The sequence below is a fragment of the Protomyctophum bolini genome (genome assembly GCF_963924005.1).
Source record: "Protomyctophum bolini genome assembly, chromosome: 15".
Taxonomy (NCBI): Eukaryota; Metazoa; Chordata; class Actinopteri; order Myctophiformes; family Myctophidae; genus Protomyctophum; species Protomyctophum bolini.
The window spans coordinates 37,787,499-37,807,978 of NC_137876.1; the positions used below are offsets into that span (position 1 = coordinate 37,787,499).

The following is a 20,480-nucleotide window of genomic DNA, read 5'->3' on the forward strand; positions in this document are numbered from 1 at the left end:
AAACTGAAATAAAATGTTATCACGTATACAGTATAATTATTTATTTTAAATTGCTTTAAATTTACTTAATCTTGGACTATAGTGATATTAATACTAAATGCCTCTATGTATATGTAATTTGTAAGTTGATTAGTGGTATACTGTGTTTACTTTGCGCCACTTTTGATGCGTCCCAGCATATGACGTCAGGGTATAACTGGTATAACTAGCTCTCAATGATGACGTAATAAAGATGTGGATTAAAGGACCCAATGCCTTCGATGCTGACGTATATGTCGATCAGTGTCTGATTGGATTAAAGGAAATGCCTCTATGATGTATATGTAATTTGTAAGTTGATTAGCGGTATACTGTGGTTACTTTGCGCCACTTTTGATGCGTATGACGTAATAAAGATGTGGATTAATGGACCCAATGCCAGAGTGTAATTGGTTTTCGATGGTGACGTAATGACGATATGTTTTAGTGTCTGGAGGATTAAAGGTAATGCTCCTATGTATACATGACCATGTATGTAATCTGGCACCACTGCCGTATCAGGCACAAGTAGTTATTACGTCATTTGCTGGGACAGTGCATACGCAATTACGCATTGAATATCGTCCTGGGCGAAACTAATACTTGCGTGCTCAGCTTGCACAAGTAATAAACTAGTATTTATTAAATAAGTAATGGAACAAATAATAAATAAACAGACAGACAGGGTGTGGAGATGAGTAGTCTGTAGTGTAGTGCATGTATGCATAAGTGGGTGAGTTGCAAAAGTCACACAAGTTGCAGAGGACTGAGGAATCAGCCATCAAAGTCATCTACAGGGAAGCCTCCCCTACTCTGGGTGGGGCTTCTTTCGTTTTATGGGAGTTGAGAGTAGTCACATTGTAATACAGACCGAATACCCCATCTCAGCAGCCTCAGAGGCTTGACTCTAATCATTAGACTCCCTACCCACACCTCCTAAAATGGCTTTTTTAGCGAGACAAATCAGGAGAAAATCTACTTTATCTCTATCCCAGCAACACACTCTTCTGAAGTGTCTCTGTCCATCTGCAGTCTGACGGACGACCCGTGGAGGGCTCTGGCCCCATATTTAATTATTTTACTGCCAAGTACGAACATTTTCTTACCCACCCCCCATAGACCTCCATTCAAAGTAGGATCTTTAATGCATCATGCTCATATCTCTGAAACTACGAGTGCTGTCCGTGGTTTTGCCTAGCCATCCGAGGTTTGGATGTAATTTGTGATTTTGTACCGCATTGCTCCCGAACGTTTCTGGCGAAAGGTAAACGGCTTGAGCTAATGCTAATAGTATACAAGAAGTGATGAACGGCACTGTGAATGCGTGAAACCGGCCTAGGATCGCTAAAGAAGGAAAGGCCAAGCAAAAAAAAGAAAATCAGCGATCCGGTTTGATATCAATAATAAAGCTTCTATGACGGAACATTCCGCCAGAAGCGGTTGTCTGTTGGATTCTACTGTATATGGCAGAACGTTCTGTCACAAGCAGTTTTTGTGTTAAAAGGTTTGATATATGATTGCATGTTTACAAGTAACACAATATTATGATCTTCTCCAGCTCCAACTGTGGCTGGACAACCCGAAGATCCAGCTGACCTTTGAGGCCGCAGCACAGCAACTCGAAGCTCCATATAACAGTGAGTTCTAGAGCCAGATTTATTTTGTCATTACCCCTCAAATGTGGTTATCAAACAAGGATATAACTTTATTGTTCAAATTTTACACCAATGCATTGAAACGGTGAACTTCCCTGGGAATTGTATTATAAATGACTAAATAAAATCTATTATTTAATTTATCTTGTGCCTGCGTACGTGCTCGCTCGCTCTCACTGTTTTTCCCATTTCCAAAAGAGGATTCCAGACATATAGGCATTTCAATCCAGCTCTAATCTACTATGTTTATTTCCTAGGTGATGCTGTGCTGGTCCACAGAATACACAGCTATCTGGAAAGGCATGGGCTCATTAACTTTGGCATTTACAAGAGGGTCAAGCCATTACCTAGTGAGTGAACTCATTGACACCGCACCACTTTACTTTGTTTTGATCTACCATAGAGAAGTAGACATCTGAATCGAGGAATGCAATCTGTTCCTAATACTGTGTTCCCTGCAGCTAAGAAGACAGGGAAGGTGATCATCATTGGAGGGGGTGTTTCTGGCCTAGCAGCAGCCAGGCAGTTGCAGAGCTTTGGAATGGATGTGACAGTTCTGGAGGCCAGGGTAGGTCACCTGCAGAGGCAGTCACACACAAATGTTGGATCACGACTAGCCTCGGTACCCAAGCTTTTATTTTTGTTCGCATTTGTCTAAATTTGTCTCCAAATTTGGTGATGTCAGTGTTATAGAGACACACGCGGACTACAAATTTCACGCCCCCAAATGGGATAGTGTCCCCACTTCTGGTCCGTTAGAACGGTGTACTGCAGGCCAGCCCATAGAAGTCCATTGAAATTCAACTGTAGTTAACCTACTTTTAAAATAATACAAAATTAACTGAAGACTACTGCATATTGATTTTAATTAAAATATGTTTCCAAATGTATGAAAAACATTCACAGTTTTCACACCTTTTTACTCCCCACCAGAGATATAGAATTGATCTTTGGATAATCTTTTCTGACCCAATGTTTTGTCTAGAGCATATCTTATAAGTTATTACCAACCATGGATTGCCCTGCAATACTTTGCCTTAGGTTAATGTATCGTCTCAGGTGTCTACATAGACCTCTGAGAAAGAGACCTTGTGACATTGGCTATATATTTGTTTTCATACAGGACCGTGTTGGAGGCAGAGTGGCTACATTTAGAAAGGGCAACTATGTGGCTGATCTGGGGGCAATGGTGGTGACAGGACTGGGTAAGCGATTTACTGTATGATATCAATCACAGCATGAATCAAAGCATCCATTAGAGACGACACAAATACTTTCTTTGGTCACAGAGGTCTTGCAGTTAATGACACCCCTCCATAGAGGGCAGAATTATCCACTAAATGATGTGTTCAACTTGATGTGTCTGTCTGTGCTCAGGAGGGAACCCCATGGCAGTGATCAGTAAGCAGGTGAACATGGAGTTGGCCAAGATAAAACAGAAGTGTCCACTTTATGAAGCCAATGGCCAGGCTGTAAGTATCGTGTTCATTATCAGTGATTACACCCTTTTTAATTTCACGGACCACCTTGTATGAAATGCATTAGGTCCATTTTGCCCTGGAACCATCTCCACAACCTCTGGGGTCCCAGACCCCACTTTGAGAACCTGTGCATTAAATTCTATGGTCTTTTGCCTCTTAACCGCTATCCCACTAAGGTCAGGCTCCTCGGTGCATATTTTCATCAGACTTAAAGGAAAATTCCATGCTAGAAGGCTTTCTTACCTTTCAATTGCATTGTAATTGAATGGGGCTATGGGGTGTTAAGCTAATTTGCTTATTTCCATCGAAATAAGTAGTAAAGTGGGCCGCTTGGGATATTATTTACATTATGAAGAGAGGATATATACAAAAAAATAAAATAATTTTGAGCGATGGAAATAAGCGAATTAGCACAACATCCCATAGCCCCATTCAATGCAATTCATTTAGGGCTTATGGTAGGGGAAATGGCCAATAAGGGGCTTTTGCACAAAATAACACCTCTTTGGTGGGGACGTAACGACTACAAAGAAAGGTAAGAAAGCCTTTTAGTATGGAATTCTCCTTTAAGTATTTCACGCTCCAGCTATTGATCAGTTTCACCTTTAAACGGGCTGAAATTGTGATCTAGTACTTAATGTTTATTGATTAAATCGATGAGTTTGAACTGTTGCACCCCGTCCCCTAGAGTCATTAACCAAGTTATTTTTAAAATACCATGATTGAACCAGTTTTGGCTGATGCTCATCTAAAAACAAAGTCCTGTTTCTTCATTGCTTGGTAGGTGACAAGAGGCTAACAGTAACTGCAAGCCTGCATGTGATTTGTGTACTCCTTAGCTAATTTCAAATGTGTGTGGGAGCGGAAACTATCTGTTGAATAACTGCATTTGTTATGCTAGTTATATTGGTCCACCATTGGGGACAAATGGCTCTGCAATCAACTAACCACAAGTTAATGAAATGTCATGCTGCCAGCATAGCAGTGGCTTCATGCAACATATTTATCTAACAGTCTTTTAGCCGGATCCATTTGTTGTTTACATCCTTAATCAGACAGCGTTTACGCATAGTATAGGGAGATGTACCTCACAGTCACAGCACCTCAGTGCAATGTTAAACATGGTGTTTACGAATACGTAGACAAGAATGACCTCACACTCACAGCATATAAGTACAATGTTAAATGTTTCATGCAGTATAGAAGAGACTTGCCTCACATGAGTCTAGAGCTCTCCTTCAGACCCGTTGTCTGTCCCCAGGCAGAGACCTGGTGCTTGTTCTTTCCACATGTTACAAAAACAAAATGGAGGGTGGGTTCAGTTAACTGCTTGGCCTAGCGTGTCATCAACAACAGCTCTTGTACAGAACAGAAAGCGGATGTAGGCTAATGCCATTGGATTGGACATTAACAGTGTTTTTCTTCCTCGGTTTCTGTTCCGTCCGTCAGACGGCAGCAGCAGTAGATGTTTAGGTTCATATTCAGGCCATTCCCATTGAAGTTGGTTGGCCAACAGGGCTCTTTAAGCAGCCACATCATGTGTAACTGGTTTCCTCCTCCACAGGAAAAGGTGAATTAAATGTACATGTTTTTACTTTTATGTAAACCTGTTTGACGTTAAGGTCTTGCTTGCTTAATATGTTCTCTCTCTCTCCCCTTCCCTCTTGTCTTCTCAACCACTCCCATGTCTTTTGAACTGCTAAAGGGTGAAAGATGCACAAGTGTATGTATTGGTTTACTTATGTACTCTATTTCTTATGTACTATATTGTAACTGTTTTTGGGTCATTAATTTCCCAAAACTTCACAAACGTTCTCTTATTTTCATTGCATAAATTGGCTATCAATTATGTAGAAGACTAAAGAGGAAACATACTGTATTCCTGTTAGTTTATACTACAGTATATCTCTCTCATACTAAAGCAACCACTAACTGCTCACAATCTCTTAAAGAGAAAAACAACCAGAGGCTAAATTCACATATTTTATTCCGACAATCTTGGTGTCGATTTGTAGGTCTTTTAAAGTTGCATACAATTAGAAGCTTGTGGGTAGACATACTTTCAACGTCATTGGAATACCAAATGTGAATTCAGTCTTGGGGTTGGATTTTTTCTTTAATTGTAAGAAATAATACTGTCTTCCAGAGCTGCTATCCCTGCATGGCCTTTGTATCTTAAGCATGATAATAAATGTAACTTGTCATCAAGATACAGACTCCATGTTGAGTGATTGTGCTTTGAATTGCCTATGTCCAGGTGCCCAAGGAGAAGGATGAGATGGTGGAGCAGGAGTTCAACAGGCTATTGGAGGCCACCTCCTACCTCAGCCACCAGCTGGATTTTAACTTCCTCAATAACAAACCTGTTTCTCTGGGACAGGCTCTGGAGGTGGTCATACAGTGAGTGGCACACACACTTGCACTCACATTCCCTTAGACCAGCGGGTCCCCAAACATTTAACACCATAAAACTTTTCACGCCATGCACCCTTTAGAGGGCGTTCACGCACTAACAAGGGGTGCACACACCACAGTTTGGGAGCCCCTGCCATAGGCCTCACTCACACCTTCGCATCTAGCATACATTGTTGGATGCTAGATGTAAACAAAGGGTAAGTGTCATGGCTGCCCAAATGCATTTCCAATGGAAGTCACATGGTTTGACAACATTTTTGTTGTATGGCTTTCGGCTGTGTTTCGACTGCCCCCCCCTCCCCCTCAAACAACAAAAATGTTGTGTCAAACCATGTGACTCCCATTGGAAATGCATTGCGAGCTTGCATCAGTAAACAAGTCTCATGCATCAGCTATACATCAATCTGTTGTGACCGTGTGAGTCAGGCCTTAGGCTTCACTCACACCTGCACACCTGCACCTGCACAGTCGAAACACAGCCGAAAGCCGTACAAAACAATTTTGTGTCAAACCATGTGACTTCCATTGGAAATGCATTGGCATTGGCCATGACACTTACCCTTTGTTTACATCTAGCATCCAACAAAGTTGTATGCTAGGTGTGAAGGTGTGAGTGAGGCCTTAGACAGCAACAACAACCCTGTCTGGGACAGAAGGTGATAAACCAGATGTGTACCAAAATAAACACAAAAGCACCAGAAAATATTTTCGCTTGGGTTTTGTTTTCAGGCTGCAAGAGAAACACGTCAAGGATGAGCAGATAGAACACTGGAAGAAGATTGTGAAGACTCAGGAGGACCTTAGAGAACTCCTCAACAAGGTATAATTCGGTGCTGTAATATTAGTTTGCGTCATAATGCATTATATGCTCAGTGGAATAGCACTGTTGCCTACTTTTTTCTACTTCTTTATAATGCATTTGCTGTTTGCAACACCACCATCATCACCATCACCTCTTTTGTCTCCCACTGTACTGTTTTAACAGATGGTGTCCACTAAGGAAAGGGTTAAGGAGCTCCACCAGCAGTATAAAGAGGCCAGCGAGGTCAAACCACCCAGAGATATCACAGCCGAGTTCCTGGTTAAGAGCAAGCACCGTGACCTCACTGCCCTCTGCAAAGTGAGCTCACTCTCACGACCACTGCATCTATCAAGTCTTGCTTTTCCTTGAGGTGTAGACACTGGGTGTAAGCACACTTGGGTGTCAAGGCGTGGCAAAAAGCAGCTCGTGGCAGGCGTCTCTTCTTGGTTTTTAGACAGCTGGTGGATGGAAATGAAGCTCCACCCACGAGGCAGAATGCCGCGCCAGATTCCCGGAAACGCTTGCCCCCGCGGCAAATGGAAGCCACGCGTGAGCTTAATTTTCCATCCACCAGCTGTTTAAAAACCAGGAAGAGACGCCTGCCGCTCGCAGATTTTGGCATCTTCGTGACGCTAAAGTGTCGCCTGCACTGACTGTCACCTTAGGCTCTAATTAACTAGTGGGCTAGACGGGTTCCCAGGGGTAGGAGATCTGGAGGGATAGAGTGAATCATGTCTAATAATAAAAGAGGACGGTTAAGAAAACTGAAGAAATGAAGAGAAGGAACATCATAGGAAGTTATATTTGGTTGTTAAGAGATACATTGAGTCTGAGATGGAGGAAAACCAGAGTGAAGTAATCATATCACCTTCAATATCCTTAAGCTATCCTCAAGCTGCAAGCAGTTACCTGGACACATTAGGTTGATAGCTTTCAGGTGGTGGTTATTTGTTTTTCCAAAACTTAATTCCCGCACAACTGGGTGATAAAGCTATTTCCCCCATGTCCCTCTTTTTTATTTTGCCTTTTATTAATGTTTGTTCAAATTGGACTAATTCTTTCCAATTTCACCAATGCATACAGTACTTACAGGCAATCTTTCACAGCACAGCTATCTATATGGCTGTATTTGAAAATGCCTACCACACTATTTTATAAAATATTCACTGTCATTCACCGGTTGGGGGGGGGGGGGGGGGGGGGGGAGGGAACAGGAAATTCTTAGCAAAGGTGCAAGAATGTCGAAGAACTATTAGCTGGTAAATGCAATGCCCAGGAGTTCTGGGAGGAAATCTCATGCAATTAATGCCATGCCATTTTTATTCTCTCTGAATAAACCAGACGGGCTGTGTTTAAGCAGTTTAAACTGGATGTATTATTAGATGGAATGAGGCGTCTGTTCTATTCTTGGTGTAGAAGATTAGTCGCCCCTTCTAGTTGGACGTGTATATTTTAGAAGATGGTTTTAGTCGGTTTAAACACAGCTGGTGTCTGGCCTGAAGTTGTCCTGTTACCCATGTACCATCTGAGAAACCACTTCAAGGCCTGAATCACTGTCTGACTGTCTTTCTGTCTGGAGCTCTACAAGCCACTCACGCACTCTTATAGCAACACATGCAGTACATTTCCCTTTCATTCATGCTTTTGTTAGCGTCTGTCGTCTCGTGTGTGTGAGAGAGAGTTTTTACGTGTGTGCACTGTGCATAAAAGGTTGGCTTATTATATCCGGGTCCAGCTAGGAGCTTCTTTGGTGGGATATTTTCCATTGTTGTCATTCAGCCATCTTTAATTGTTTAGCCAAGTCAGCTTGCCCAGCCCTGGAGCTTGGTGAGGTCAGTCAGTGCGTCTCAGCTGCTTTGTAGATGGTGTTATTAAGAGCAGCTGGTAGGTGGTGGACCCATGAACAGGGTGAGTCGGCCCTTTTCCGATCTCAACCAGATCATAGCAGGTACAAATTCACACACACACACACACACACACACACACATATACATGTGCCGACTTGTACGTTTATATATTTTATTCTCACTACCTCACTAAAGACCGGAGCCCTTGCTGGTAAATCAAGAGGTCTGTCTGTCGTAGTGTGAGATTTGTGTTGGTTCATGTTTAAAATAATTAAGAGAGACACTTGAAGCTCGTGCTGTGCCATCATCACTGCCATGTGTTGATGCTTGCTGTCTCTCTATCCATGTGTAGGAGTACGATGAGCTGGCGGAGTTGCAGGTCAAACTGGAGGAGAAACTGCAGGAGCTAGAGGCCAACCCGCCCAGGTAACACCTACTACTGTCCACCCACCCAAATCCAGAGTATTAATTTAACTCTGGAAGTGTACAATTGTGTTTTCTCTCTCCCTTACAAATGGATAAATTGTACATTGTGTTTGTTAATATGTATTTTCACTGCCATTGTCTTTTTTTGTTATTCATCAACAATTTCAACATTAACATAAGTTCCGGATTGCAGCTTTAAAATGAGACATATCTTGCTCGTCTGCCCCTAGCCTTCCCCAAGACCTGTCCCTATGTTGTGTAATCGTAACCGTCGGTATGAATTAAACCAACTCTCCCCTCCCTCCCTCTCTCCCTCTCCACACAGTGACGTGTACCTGTCATCCAGAGACAGACAGATCCTAGACTGGCACTTTGCCAACCTTGAGTTTGCCAATGCTACACCCCTCTCCACCCTGTCTCTCAAGCACTGGGATCAGGTGAAGAATTTCCCTGCAGATTATTTCTGCTAGTAACCATTCATGTTATAGTCGGCGACCCCCTGTAATTTCCTGTTGTTAAAATAAGAATTGTCCTGTTATGTAGGATGACGACTTCGAGTTCACTGGCAGCCACCTGACAGTAAGAAACGGTTACTCCTGTGTGCCTGTGGCCCTGGCGGACGGCTTAGACATTAAACTAAACACGGCAGTGCGACAGGTCCGGTACACAGCATCTGGTATGTACAGCACAATACTTCAAATTCAATTGGTCTTTTTGATACAGTAACATCACACAAAAACACATTACTGGGAACTCCAGGAAAAGGAAAAAATGGCATGCGCCCGCACACACAAATCATTACTACATTTGATACTGTCACTGTGTGGCAGAGATGTATGCATGTGTATAATCAAGCCGTCTACCTGTCCATTTCGCCAGGCTGTGAGGTGATAGCGGTCAACACTCGCTCCACCACCCAGACCTTCATTTACAAGTGTGATGCTGTGCTGTGCACCCTACCCCTGGGTGTGATGAAACAACAACCCCCAGCAGTGCAGTTTGTCCCTCCTCTGCCAGAATGGAAGACAGCTGCAATACAGAGGATGGGCTTTGGCAACCTTAACAAGGTTTGACGCGCGCATGCGCACACACACACACACACACACACACACACACACACACACACACACAGAGTGTCATGAAAAAACGTAATACCGTGACCAGGACAGTTTATTTTTCATTAAAACATATTGGTGTGACTTAGGTGTTGGTTCTTTGGGGAGTCAGTGCTGCAGTGTCCTTGTGCTTGCAACCTGACCTTCAAACTGCGAGTGGGCTTTTGAAATAGATATGGTTAAGACTGTGGTAAAAGAAAGGCAGTCAGCATACATATGCTGAACTGCTGTCCCCTGCAGTTTTATAGCCCGTTTCCCCATCAGGCTATGATGTTTGCATTTGTTAACTCAGCATCCCTGCTGGATTCAATAGACACACACAGCTAAAAATCTGAACAGGTGTTTTTAGTGTCCCGCTCAGTGAACTAGGTGCCCCCCTCCTTCCTACAAATTGCCTTTAGTAAAGCTGTTGTTCACCCTGCTTTACGTCGACTGAGAGTAGGATGGAGGGATGGACAGAGGGGTGGAGGAGGTTGGATGGTGAGAGTGATTGCTACTGAGAGGCTGTTGGCGTGTGGATGGAAGGTCTGTTTTTTTCTCCACTGTGTTAGTTATTGGAACAGGGCCCTGGCACTCTCTCAGCAACCCACCACGTCTATCTCTCTCTCTGCTCAACATCATTGTGCTGCAGTATAGTTGATCTCCTAATTCTGCTGCAGCACTGAGGAGAATGCGGCACTATTATGCAATGGGACCAGAATGCACCATTCTGTCGCCACCAGAGGGGGCTCTTCCTCAGACTCTCACTCACTTTAATTCAGTGAGTGAGAATTTGACATTAAGAGTTCTTTGTAGAGTTATAGTAGTATACAGAATAACTGTTAAAGTATCATTGTTGCTCTCATGTCCATTCTCTATCGCTACCAGCTATACAGTGGTGTATATGGAAAGCTGATAAAGGAAATATATGAACCAGTATGCTGTTGAATTTTGACTGGTCATATAACAGTAGTGTTGATTTTGACAGCAAAGTTTGATTTAGTCATAGTCTTTTGGATGCATTTTTTTAGTTTTAGTCACATTTTACTCAACTGAAATGTTTTAGTGTTAGTCTTCTAAATATCACAAGATTTTAGTCAACTAAATCTACAGTTGATTTAGTCAACTAAAATGTATTTTGCCAGGCCTTGATGGCGTCATAACGACTGATTTTATCCTTGCTGACAATAGCTCTAGAAGCTCACAACGAGTCGCTCTGCACAAGTTCTCTCTTCTCCACTAGTCCCTCCTTAACATTGTAGTCTAGTTTTCTTTGGTTAACGAACTTGTCAATATATTTAAGTCATAGTTTTAGTTATCATAGCTTAGTTCTTATTTCGTTTTATTCCGTTTTCCTCAGTGAAAAAAGGTACCTCGTCATAGTTTTAGACGATGACATCAACACTAGGTAACACGTTCCTTCCAGGAGAAGGAGAAGTTTGTAGCTCCCACAGGAATTAGCGGTATAAGAATTTCGTTTCGTCAGGTATGACCCATAAGGGGTCGAAAACTCAAAACGTTGTCATTCTTATACCTCTAATAACATTCCTGTGGGAGCTACAAACGGTGTGTGGACTACTTCTCCTTCTCCTGTACGTATCTTTTTGTTCAGCACCTGAAAGCTTTTTGTAGATGTGCGTACTTTCCTCTGGATTCCGTTCTAACGCGTTCCTTCCTCCTTGGCTGCCTCTAGGTGGTGCTGTGTTTTGACCGTGTGTTCTGGGACCCCAGTGTTAACCTGTTTGGTCATGTGGGCTCCACTACAGCCAGCCGGGGAGAGCTGTTCCTCTTCTGGAACCTCTACAAAGGTAGAATACATTCGTTTGTTATTATATATTATATAATATTATTGCATTCTTTTTCCATGCACTTTTAAAAGGGGATCTTTTAAATTTAAATGGGGACCAGTTACGACAAATCAAAGCCCAATTTGTTTAATCTTACAAGAGTTCAATATTTATTTTGTAACATTTTGATGTGGCTTATTGTCATTTGACTTAACATTTTAATGTAAGATGCAACGTTAGGGACTTTAAATCAATCCAATAATCCTCTTGATGTTGTGATACCTAGTCACTCTCGGTTAACTGAACCATCAGAACTAGTTGTTCTAGCTGTCAACTGTACTCATTAAATCATTGTTTGTGCCTGGTCATGCAGCACCCATCTTGCTGGCACTGATGGCTGGCGAGGCCGCTGGCATCATGGAAAACATCAGTGATGATGTCATAGTTGGACGCTGCCTGGCCATCCTCAAAGGAATCTTTGGAAGCAGTGCCGTACCTCAGGTGTGTGTATGAAAATGAAAGGCTTGAGTACCAGTAGTTGACTGGGTAATGCATTGACCACATAAATCCACTATTCCTGGTTTGGTTCCAACTGGAGATCTGTGTTGCATGTCCTCTCTGCCCGTGGCCCTAAATCTAAATAAAGAAAAACTGCCTAAGAAAATACCTAAATAACTGCTGTCAAAATGTCTTTCACAACAACAAAATTATAATAATAAGATTATCATCAAGCACTGCTTGCCATTCACATGATAACGCGGCTGACGCCTGTAGGTCTGACTACTTTCTGGACAACAAACAACTATCCTATAATAAACATGGCCTTCCAATGCTTTGGAGACAGTTTTGATCATCTCCCAATGTAGGAATGACTGTTGTAAAGTGCTTTGAGTGCTTAGAAAAGTGCTATTAACACCCTGAGCGGCAAGGACGGAGTTCTCCCCCCCGTTTAAATCTTTAAACGTGAATAGCTAAATCATTCCGTCCAATTCTAAGCAAAGATTATGTGTGAGACGGCTCATCGCGGTCCTGTCGCTAGTCGCGTTAGAATTAATCATACCTTCCTTTGTGTTTTGGTGTTTTGGCTACATCAAGATACTTCAGCTCTGATTTAATGGATTAAATAACCCCGGGCATTCGGGGTGTTAAAAGAAAATGCAAACCATTATTTCATTAAATAGCCTAACCCATAATTCACCTCACTCACATTATGAAGTATTACAAATTCTGTTTGATTTGAGGTCATATTAGTCTCACACTGTATGTATGTTTGCTATTATGAGTAGTTTAGTTGGCAGTTGCTAGCCAAGTATTCAATTATCTCAGCAATGTCAAAATGACTGTCATAGCAAAGCTATACTTTGTTTTTTAAATATATTTTTTATCCCACGATTTTGTAACCCATTTTTCCACCCCTGTGCCAATCATCTACTGTGATCCTGGGCTCTACACACCCTCCGCCAACCTGGGGAGAGCAACGGACTTAACTCATGCTCCCTTCATGCCTGAGTGTCCAAGTTGCTCCTTTACACCTGACAGGGGGGAGTTTCCCTGGTTGGACGTAGCGCGTGGAAGGAACACGTTATTCCAACCAGTTCCTTTCCCCTCCATCAGGCGCCCCGGCTGGCCAGGGGGAGGCAGTTTAGAGACCAGGATTACTGCATGTTTTTGTGAGGGTACCTACCCTAAAAGCTATACTTTGGGCAGTCAACTGAACTGAGAAGTTCAGAAGTTGCAGAGAAGTGCTAATGTCATGGATTGGAGCCAGCAAATGGACATTTGCTAAACTCATTCAGTATTATACACTCAAACACCAAACTACTTACTCAAGGTAATGTAACTAAAATGTTGGATGGTAAAACTAATGTTTTTACTTGTGCCAAAAGCGTTGATCATTTACTGTTTTTGCTCACTGCTGCATAAATTGCTGTGGGCCTGCTGGGGCTATGGCAGTTAGCTACAGTACAGGCCTAGAGTTATACAGTAGGTTCCGTTTTCTCCTGATATCTAAATTTAGAATGATTATTAAACTTGAGCCAAAAATACGTGTGCATTATATGGTTTTGTTACAAACCATCAAGCCAATCAAAAACAAGTATTCATCCAGACCATGGAATGAGCAATGTTAAAAGTTCAGTTAAAATACCACTGCACACCCTAAAGCATTGGAATTCTCAAAAACAAACAGGCCATGTCATAGTAAGAGTGCATGTGTCTCAGAGAGGACAGCTAGTGATGTGTGTGGGTTTAAATGACCTTCCCCTATAAGTGCTCCCTACACACTGGGTCAATGATGTGAAGTTGAGCATGAAGGGTTGCACGGTGGCTTTCAGTTTTAAGCTCCATCATTGGGATTTTTCTATGGTCCTTCCAATTCTTTGACGGGAATGTGAAATTACTTCCTGAATTGACCTAACCAACACCGCTTCACACAACAAGTTTATGTGAAAGGCGCTCATATTTGGAGTTGTATCCCAAACCACCAGTCATTATAAATCATTCAGTATGGTCTCATATGGGAGAAAATCATATGTATGGTGGCCAGCATTGGAACTGTTTACCGTTCGACTGTTTACTGGTCTTTCTAATACCAGCATGGAAACTCATAACAACTCTCGTTGTTATGCTTTTTGTTTGTCGTCATGGCAGCCCAAGGAGACGGTGGTGACGCGTTGGCGTGCCGACCCCTGGGCAAGGGGCTCCTACTCATATGTGGCAGCAGGTTCTTCAGGCAACGACTATGACCTCATGGCTCAGCCCATCACCCCTGGCCCAACCATACCAGGAGCCTCCCAGGTAAAATGTGTAAATATGTTATGCCTAGAAGATGTCCCAATGGGGGGGGGGGGGGATCTATGTGCCGCTTTGTGTGTGGGTCAAAATGTGAATGTGTGTTGTGAGAAAGAGGGAGAAGGCATCCAAGCCAGCCCACAATATTCAATCAGACCAAGGCAAGACCAGCTTGTTCCCAACACAGATGTTTTTTGGCTCTTTTGAAGTTGGCATGTTGATTGATGTGATGTGAACAAGTCTATATTTATATGCTTGGCGATGAATTTTCTGCCACACAATTTTCTTCATTCCTCTTCATTTTGTTTTATTTTTTCCGCCTCCTTTGCCTATGAGAAGTCGGCGTTTCTTTCCGTTATCATCAGAACAGATAGTGTCTTTATAAACCCATTACAACCGGAAAAGCATCTGTGTCAATTTAGATTTTAAATCTGCTATTTTTGAACAATTTAGAAAAATCTTGAATACTTCTGGGCTGGTCACTGGCTCAAAACATTTTCAGATGGTGTTCCGCGGCGCAGCACACACACAACTACTGGTTTAGAATGCATTTGAAGAATCGGCCTCAGGTCTTGATTGGTTGACGCAGTCTTTCTCCCATCCACAGCCCGTCCCTCGTCTGTTCTTCGCTGGCGAGCACACCATCAGGAATTATCCAGCCACGGTACACGGTGCCTTGCTCAGCGGGCTCCGAGAAGCGGGTCGCATCGCCGACCAGTTCTTGGGTGCCATGTACACACTCCCGAGACAGGCCACACCCACTACCGCCAACAACAACCCTCAGCAGCAGGCAGCGCCCACTGCTGCTGTTTAGGTTTAAGCTACCTCTGCCACCCTGTCCCTCTCCTCAAACCATTAGATCTTACCGTGTCAGTCTATGAGGAAGCATAGACATTTTGCCTGAATGCTGTTTACATGTCTGTTTGGGGACATTCTCGGAAGCCCTCGAAAGCATTTGTCACCATCCCGTTCGCCCTGTCCCAATGAAAAGATGTGTTGGAGGATCAAATGTTTGACTTGCAGTATGGTCATCATTTCTGTTCAGATGACAGAATATACCACGAGACATTAATTTCAACTTCAGTAGCATTATTTATAAATATGACCAGTACAGTACAAATGAGTATATTTAGTGTTGGATTGCAGAGCATAAGTAATAATAATAATGTGTGCGCCCTCATCTGAGCATTAGTGCAATATAGACTATGGAACACACAATCAACCCCACATAAGACAAATGATAGAACTCAGTAGCACTGTCTCCACTCCACTGAAATTCTAATTTTATTTTTATAATATAGATGCTTGCCTCTGCAATGTTGTTATAAATGGCATTGTCTTGGCTGTCTTAAGTCTGAATATTATGTATGGTAGTTGTGTTATATGCTCCCTCCCTAAATATAATTTTGTTCATTTTGGTTGCAATGCATAGTGAAAATAGTGATACTTTGTGTTAAATGTTTAAAAAAAAACAAGAAAAAAAAACACTTGGAAAAGATATCTGTGAATGTTTTTGTTACTATAGCAGCTCGTTTGAAGTCTATTTTATTCCTGTTTTCATTATAAATACTTTTTTTATATTGTCGATTTTTGGTTATTAAAAGAATGGAAGAACTGCCTCTTTGTCATCAGGGTGATGATCCCTTCTCATGTGATTTTGGCAATTAGACTTCTGTATCCACCAAGCTGAGAGATTATTTAATAATCTACTAAAGGTATGGTAAAGTTCCAATAGTTAGATATGGCATTGACCCTTATATCTGTTCAAGCTTTGCACAGCTGGCATGTAGATAGGCTGTCTTACTGGACTTGAACAGAAGAGTTACTTCCTGCCCTGTCACCCCCCTTGTGATATGGGGTTACTTTTGTGTAGCGCTTGCATGCACCAAAGTAGCTCCTCTTCTGACCTCTCTCTGACCCTCCTCATCACAGAGCCTGTGTTCCTGTGTGTGTGGTGAGGGACCCTGGCAGCAGCCCTGCAAAGTGGGGGATCTGATGAATGAGGAGAGGGATCAGAACGGTCAGCTATGAGCCATGAGCTTTCTGCTGAATTGTATTTCAGGGCTCTTTGCCCCACAATTTCCATGAATTCTCAGGCCCTAAACCTTTGTTTTCTTTCCAGACCTGTGGTTATTATCGTGCCCAAATCGGGGGGGTTCTAACAACAGCCAGTTTCAGCTAGGATTTAGTATGTAGTGAACGTGTGTGTATGCTATAGTATATACAAAATAAACTTTTGTATATAAATGTTACTCTTCAGTAAAGCCTAAGTTATACTTGGGCAATGTGCTGTGAGTTTGAAGATATGCTAGCGACGAGAGACATCACACAATGGAGTATAAATTAAGCATAAGCGAGACAGCAAGAGAATTAAAGACATAAAAAAGGCCTTTGGGTTGGGAAGCTAAAGCATGTCTGAGCACATCTCCAACGGCCATATGATTCACAGAGAAAAGTACAGACGCCACAGGTGTGGGGTGGAATGTATTCACACGTTCATGCACTTGCACACAGATATGTACTCCTCCCACATGCCGTTACGCATAATCTGGACATGATCCATGAATATGACATGACAGATCAGTCTGTCATTGTCTTGAAGTGGCTTTTCAATAGATCACTCAGAGATTTAATAGTCTGCTGATGGGATATATAGATTAAGATAGATGTCCAAATGAGATCAAAAAGTGTGCTCGTTCTGTGCTTGCTTTTAGAAAATGGACAGACAAAAGACCAATAAATCCCCTGTCTCTCTTCCCTCTGGGTATAGTTGTTAACAATCACAATTATTACCCTTGAGGGTTTCTGAAATAATTAGATGTTAGCCATGGTACTTTCCTCTACTTGCATAGATTACCATGTTTTGCTTGGAATTAATTCCATACTTGACATCGCTCATGGTCATACATCAAGCATCATCAATGTCAATGTGGCTCAGAAGTTCTAGGGTCCAGACAGGCACCATAGTGTTAGTAGTCAGGGGATATTAAATGCCCAATGCATTCTCAATGCCTGGCAATAGCACAAAGTTTGGCATGCTACTAGTCCTACATACTTTCATTTCATGGTGGACATGTTTGCCTGAAAAGGAATCTTTGAAATGTGTCATAGTTTTAGAAAGTTAATCCTAAAAAAATCCAGGCCCATGAATTAGAGGATAAAGCTCACATGTTACCCAAATAGTTGAATACACAAAAGCTAAGGCACTGGTGTCGTACTTCTGGTTTACCGGAACGGGGTTCAACTCCCTGCAGTGCCCTGCTCAATGTGTTGTATTTACCGGAAAAATTGAGGATCTTTTTTTCCGCAATTTTCCACAATTCCTAGGAAACACTACGCAATTTTTCCACAATTTCCGCAATTTCGCAATTTTTCAAAAATTTCAAAATTTCAAAAAACATGGGCTATAACCCATCGTTTTTTTCATTTTTTCATTTTTTTCAAATCCTCAAAAATGATGAAAAACGGCGTGCCATAGTATGCCGCACGATATGGGCTATAGCCCACGGTCCAAAATAATGAGAAACGAGGCTAACCTTTTTTTTCAAATTTTCAAAAAACATGGGCTATAACCCATCGTTTTTTTCATTTTTTCATTTTTTTCAAATCCTCAAAAATGATGAAAAACGGCGTGCCATAGTATGCCGTACGATATGGGCTATAGCCCACGGTCCAAAATGATGAGAAACGAGGCTAACTTTTTTTTTCAAAATTTCAAAAAACATGGCCTATAACCCATCGTTTTTTCCGCAATTTCCGCAATTTTTCCAAAAATTAAAAAAACTATGTGCTATAACCAAACGTTTTTTCCACAATTTTCCACAATTCATACGTAAAACTCTGCAATTTTTCGGCAACTTGATAATGTTTCTCATCCTCCGCAACACTCAATTTTTCCGGTAAATACAACACATTTAGCAGGGCACTGTAGGGAGTTGAACCCCGTTCCGGTAAACCAGAAGTACGACACCAGTGCCTTAGCTTTTGTGTATTCAACTATTTGGGTAACATGTGAGCTTTATCCTCTAATTCATGGGCCTGGATGATGAAAAACGGTGTGCCATAGTATGCCGTACGATATTGGCTATAGCCCACGGTCCAAAATGATGAGAAACGAGGCTAACTTTTTTTTTCAAAATTTCAAAAAACATGGGCTATAACCCATCGGTTTTTTTTCAGAAGGACAACTTTAAAGCAGCACAGAAATTCCCCATGATTGTGTGCCTCAGTGGACCAACGGATAAGTCAAATGATATCCGTAGTATACCTAGTAGAAGTGTGCCGGTTCGAACCCCGACATACTCAAATCTTTACTGACACTTTGCATTCCACACTAACATCAACTAGCACAGAAAAGCTGTGTTGTAGTAACCAGCAGTTAGCTCAGTGTGATGAGTGGCTGTATTTGTGATCCACAGGTCCAGGGTTCAAATCCCACATTAGTCATGTGGCTCTGTGACACTTTGCTTTGCACACTGACTTTCTTGAATAAAAAATAAAAACTCAAAAGCACCAGGAGACATCTGCTGAATGCCTTGGGGCATTCAGCAGATGTCTCCTGGTGCTTTTGAGTTTTTATTTTTGGGGTGCCTTGGCTCAATGGTGTGGAGCGCTTGACCCGTTGCCTCTGCTTCAGACAGTTGGTCGGTTCAAGTCCCATGTCATGACATCAAGGTGCTGGGAAGGACCATCGGGCGACGGTGCTCTCTCCCCCTGTTTCCTGAAAAGTAACGGTTGGGGGTTATGCCGTACGATATAGGCTATAGCCCACGGTCCAAAATGATGAGAAACGAGGATAACTTTTTTTTTCAAAATTTCAAAAAACATGGGCTATAACCCATCGTTTTTTTCATTTATTCCGCAATTTCCGCAAATTGCGCAAATTGCGGAAATGGAAATTGCGAAAATTGCGGAAATGGTAATTGCGGAAATTGCGGAAATGGAAATCTTCATTTTCATTTTTTGCAAAAATTTTCGCAATTTCCATTTCCGCAATTTCCGCAATTTGCGGAAATTGCGGAATAAATGAAAAAAAACGATGGGTTATAGCCCATGTTTTTTGAAATTTTGGAAAAAAAAGTTCAGTGTGCAAAGCAAAGTGTCACAGAGCCACATGACTAATGTGGGATTTGAACCCTGGACCTGTGGATCACAAACACAGCCACTCATCACACTGAGCTAACTGCTGGTTACTACAACATTGGTCGAGTTCCATCTTCGTCCTTTTTTTGTTCCAAGTGTTTCAACAATGTTGCAACTTCCGGGCCACCGATTGGCCGGTGCCCGGATCGTGCAGGCTACCATTGGCTGGTTCCAACTGGGGTTCCAACCCAGGAGCCAATGGGGGCATGGTCCCGCCCCTACCTCTCAGTAATTCCAAAACAGCACGGCGGCGGCCATCTTGTTACAGTGTGCGGTGGATGGAGGTATTCATAATTTTAATAAATCGTACAAGGTGTTTGGAAAATATTTAAAGGCAGCAGGGCTTTCTCCAGGGGCCAATAAGGGAACGATTTTAATTTGGAACATTTCTGTCCATTTTTGGCTTAGTTATGGACATGTAGTATCTGTTAGCATGTTAGCTAGCTGCTGGATGATGATGAGGATGATGGGTTCTTAATATTATGTGTGAATATTTCATATTTTTTTATTAAATCGTACAAGGCGTTTGGAAAATATTTAAAGGCGGCAGGGCTTTCTCCAGGGGCCAATAAGGGAACGATTTTAATTTGGAACATTTCTGTCCATTTTTGGCTTAGTTATGGACATGTAGTATTTGTTAGCATGTTAGCTAGCTGCTGGATGATGATGATGATGATGGGTTCTTCTTATTATGTGTGAATATTTCATATTTTTTTATTAAATCGTACAAGGCGTTTGGAAATTAGTGAAAGGCACCGTGGCTTCAACCAGGTCTCACCAAGGAATCGACTTTAATTTGGAACATTTTTGGTTCATTTTGGCATAGACATGGACATTGCAGCATATGTTAGCATTAGCTGCAATGGGTTCTTCTCATTATTGCGAACGCAGTGATTGCGAACCCAGTGAGCACTTACTATGAGACCTAGCAGATCATGTCTGTCTGTCTGTCTGTCTGTGTGTGTGTCTGTCCCGCTATCCAAATATGGAGTGTGTTGCATCAGCAATCACTCAGCTCCATAT

The 20,480-nt window shown here is 42.1% G+C and overlaps 1 protein-coding gene across 5 annotated transcripts in view; it reads left to right on the top strand.

The window, feature by feature from the left end:
* kdm1a (lysine (K)-specific demethylase 1a) overlaps positions 1–15,934 on the top strand; it is a 27,176-nt gene extending 11,242 nt beyond the window's left edge. For all 5 annotated transcript variants that reach the window (XM_080784731.1, XM_080784728.1, XM_080784732.1 and 2 more), the window contains 17 exons: positions 1,577–1,655; positions 1,931–2,023; positions 2,135–2,241; positions 2,797–2,878; positions 3,051–3,145; positions 4,860–4,877; positions 5,412–5,554; positions 6,299–6,389; positions 6,555–6,689; positions 8,571–8,644; positions 8,970–9,081; positions 9,188–9,320; positions 9,524–9,711; positions 11,432–11,546; positions 11,899–12,026; positions 14,175–14,321; positions 14,923–15,934. In XM_080784731.1, coding sequence (XP_080640857.1) covers positions 1,577–1,655; positions 1,931–2,023; positions 2,135–2,241; positions 2,797–2,878; positions 3,051–3,145; positions 4,860–4,877; positions 5,412–5,554; positions 6,299–6,389; positions 6,555–6,689; positions 8,571–8,644; positions 8,970–9,081; positions 9,188–9,320; positions 9,524–9,711; positions 11,432–11,546; positions 11,899–12,026; positions 14,175–14,321; positions 14,923–15,129 — 1,947 coding nt within the window. In that variant the 3' untranslated portion in view covers positions 15,130–15,934. The remainder of the gene's footprint in view (positions 1–1,576; positions 1,656–1,930; positions 2,024–2,134; positions 2,242–2,796; positions 2,879–3,050; positions 3,146–4,859; positions 4,878–5,411; positions 5,555–6,298; positions 6,390–6,554; positions 6,690–8,570; positions 8,645–8,969; positions 9,082–9,187; positions 9,321–9,523; positions 9,712–11,431; positions 11,547–11,898; positions 12,027–14,174; positions 14,322–14,922) is intronic.
* Positions 15,935–20,480: the final 4,546 nt, after the last annotated feature.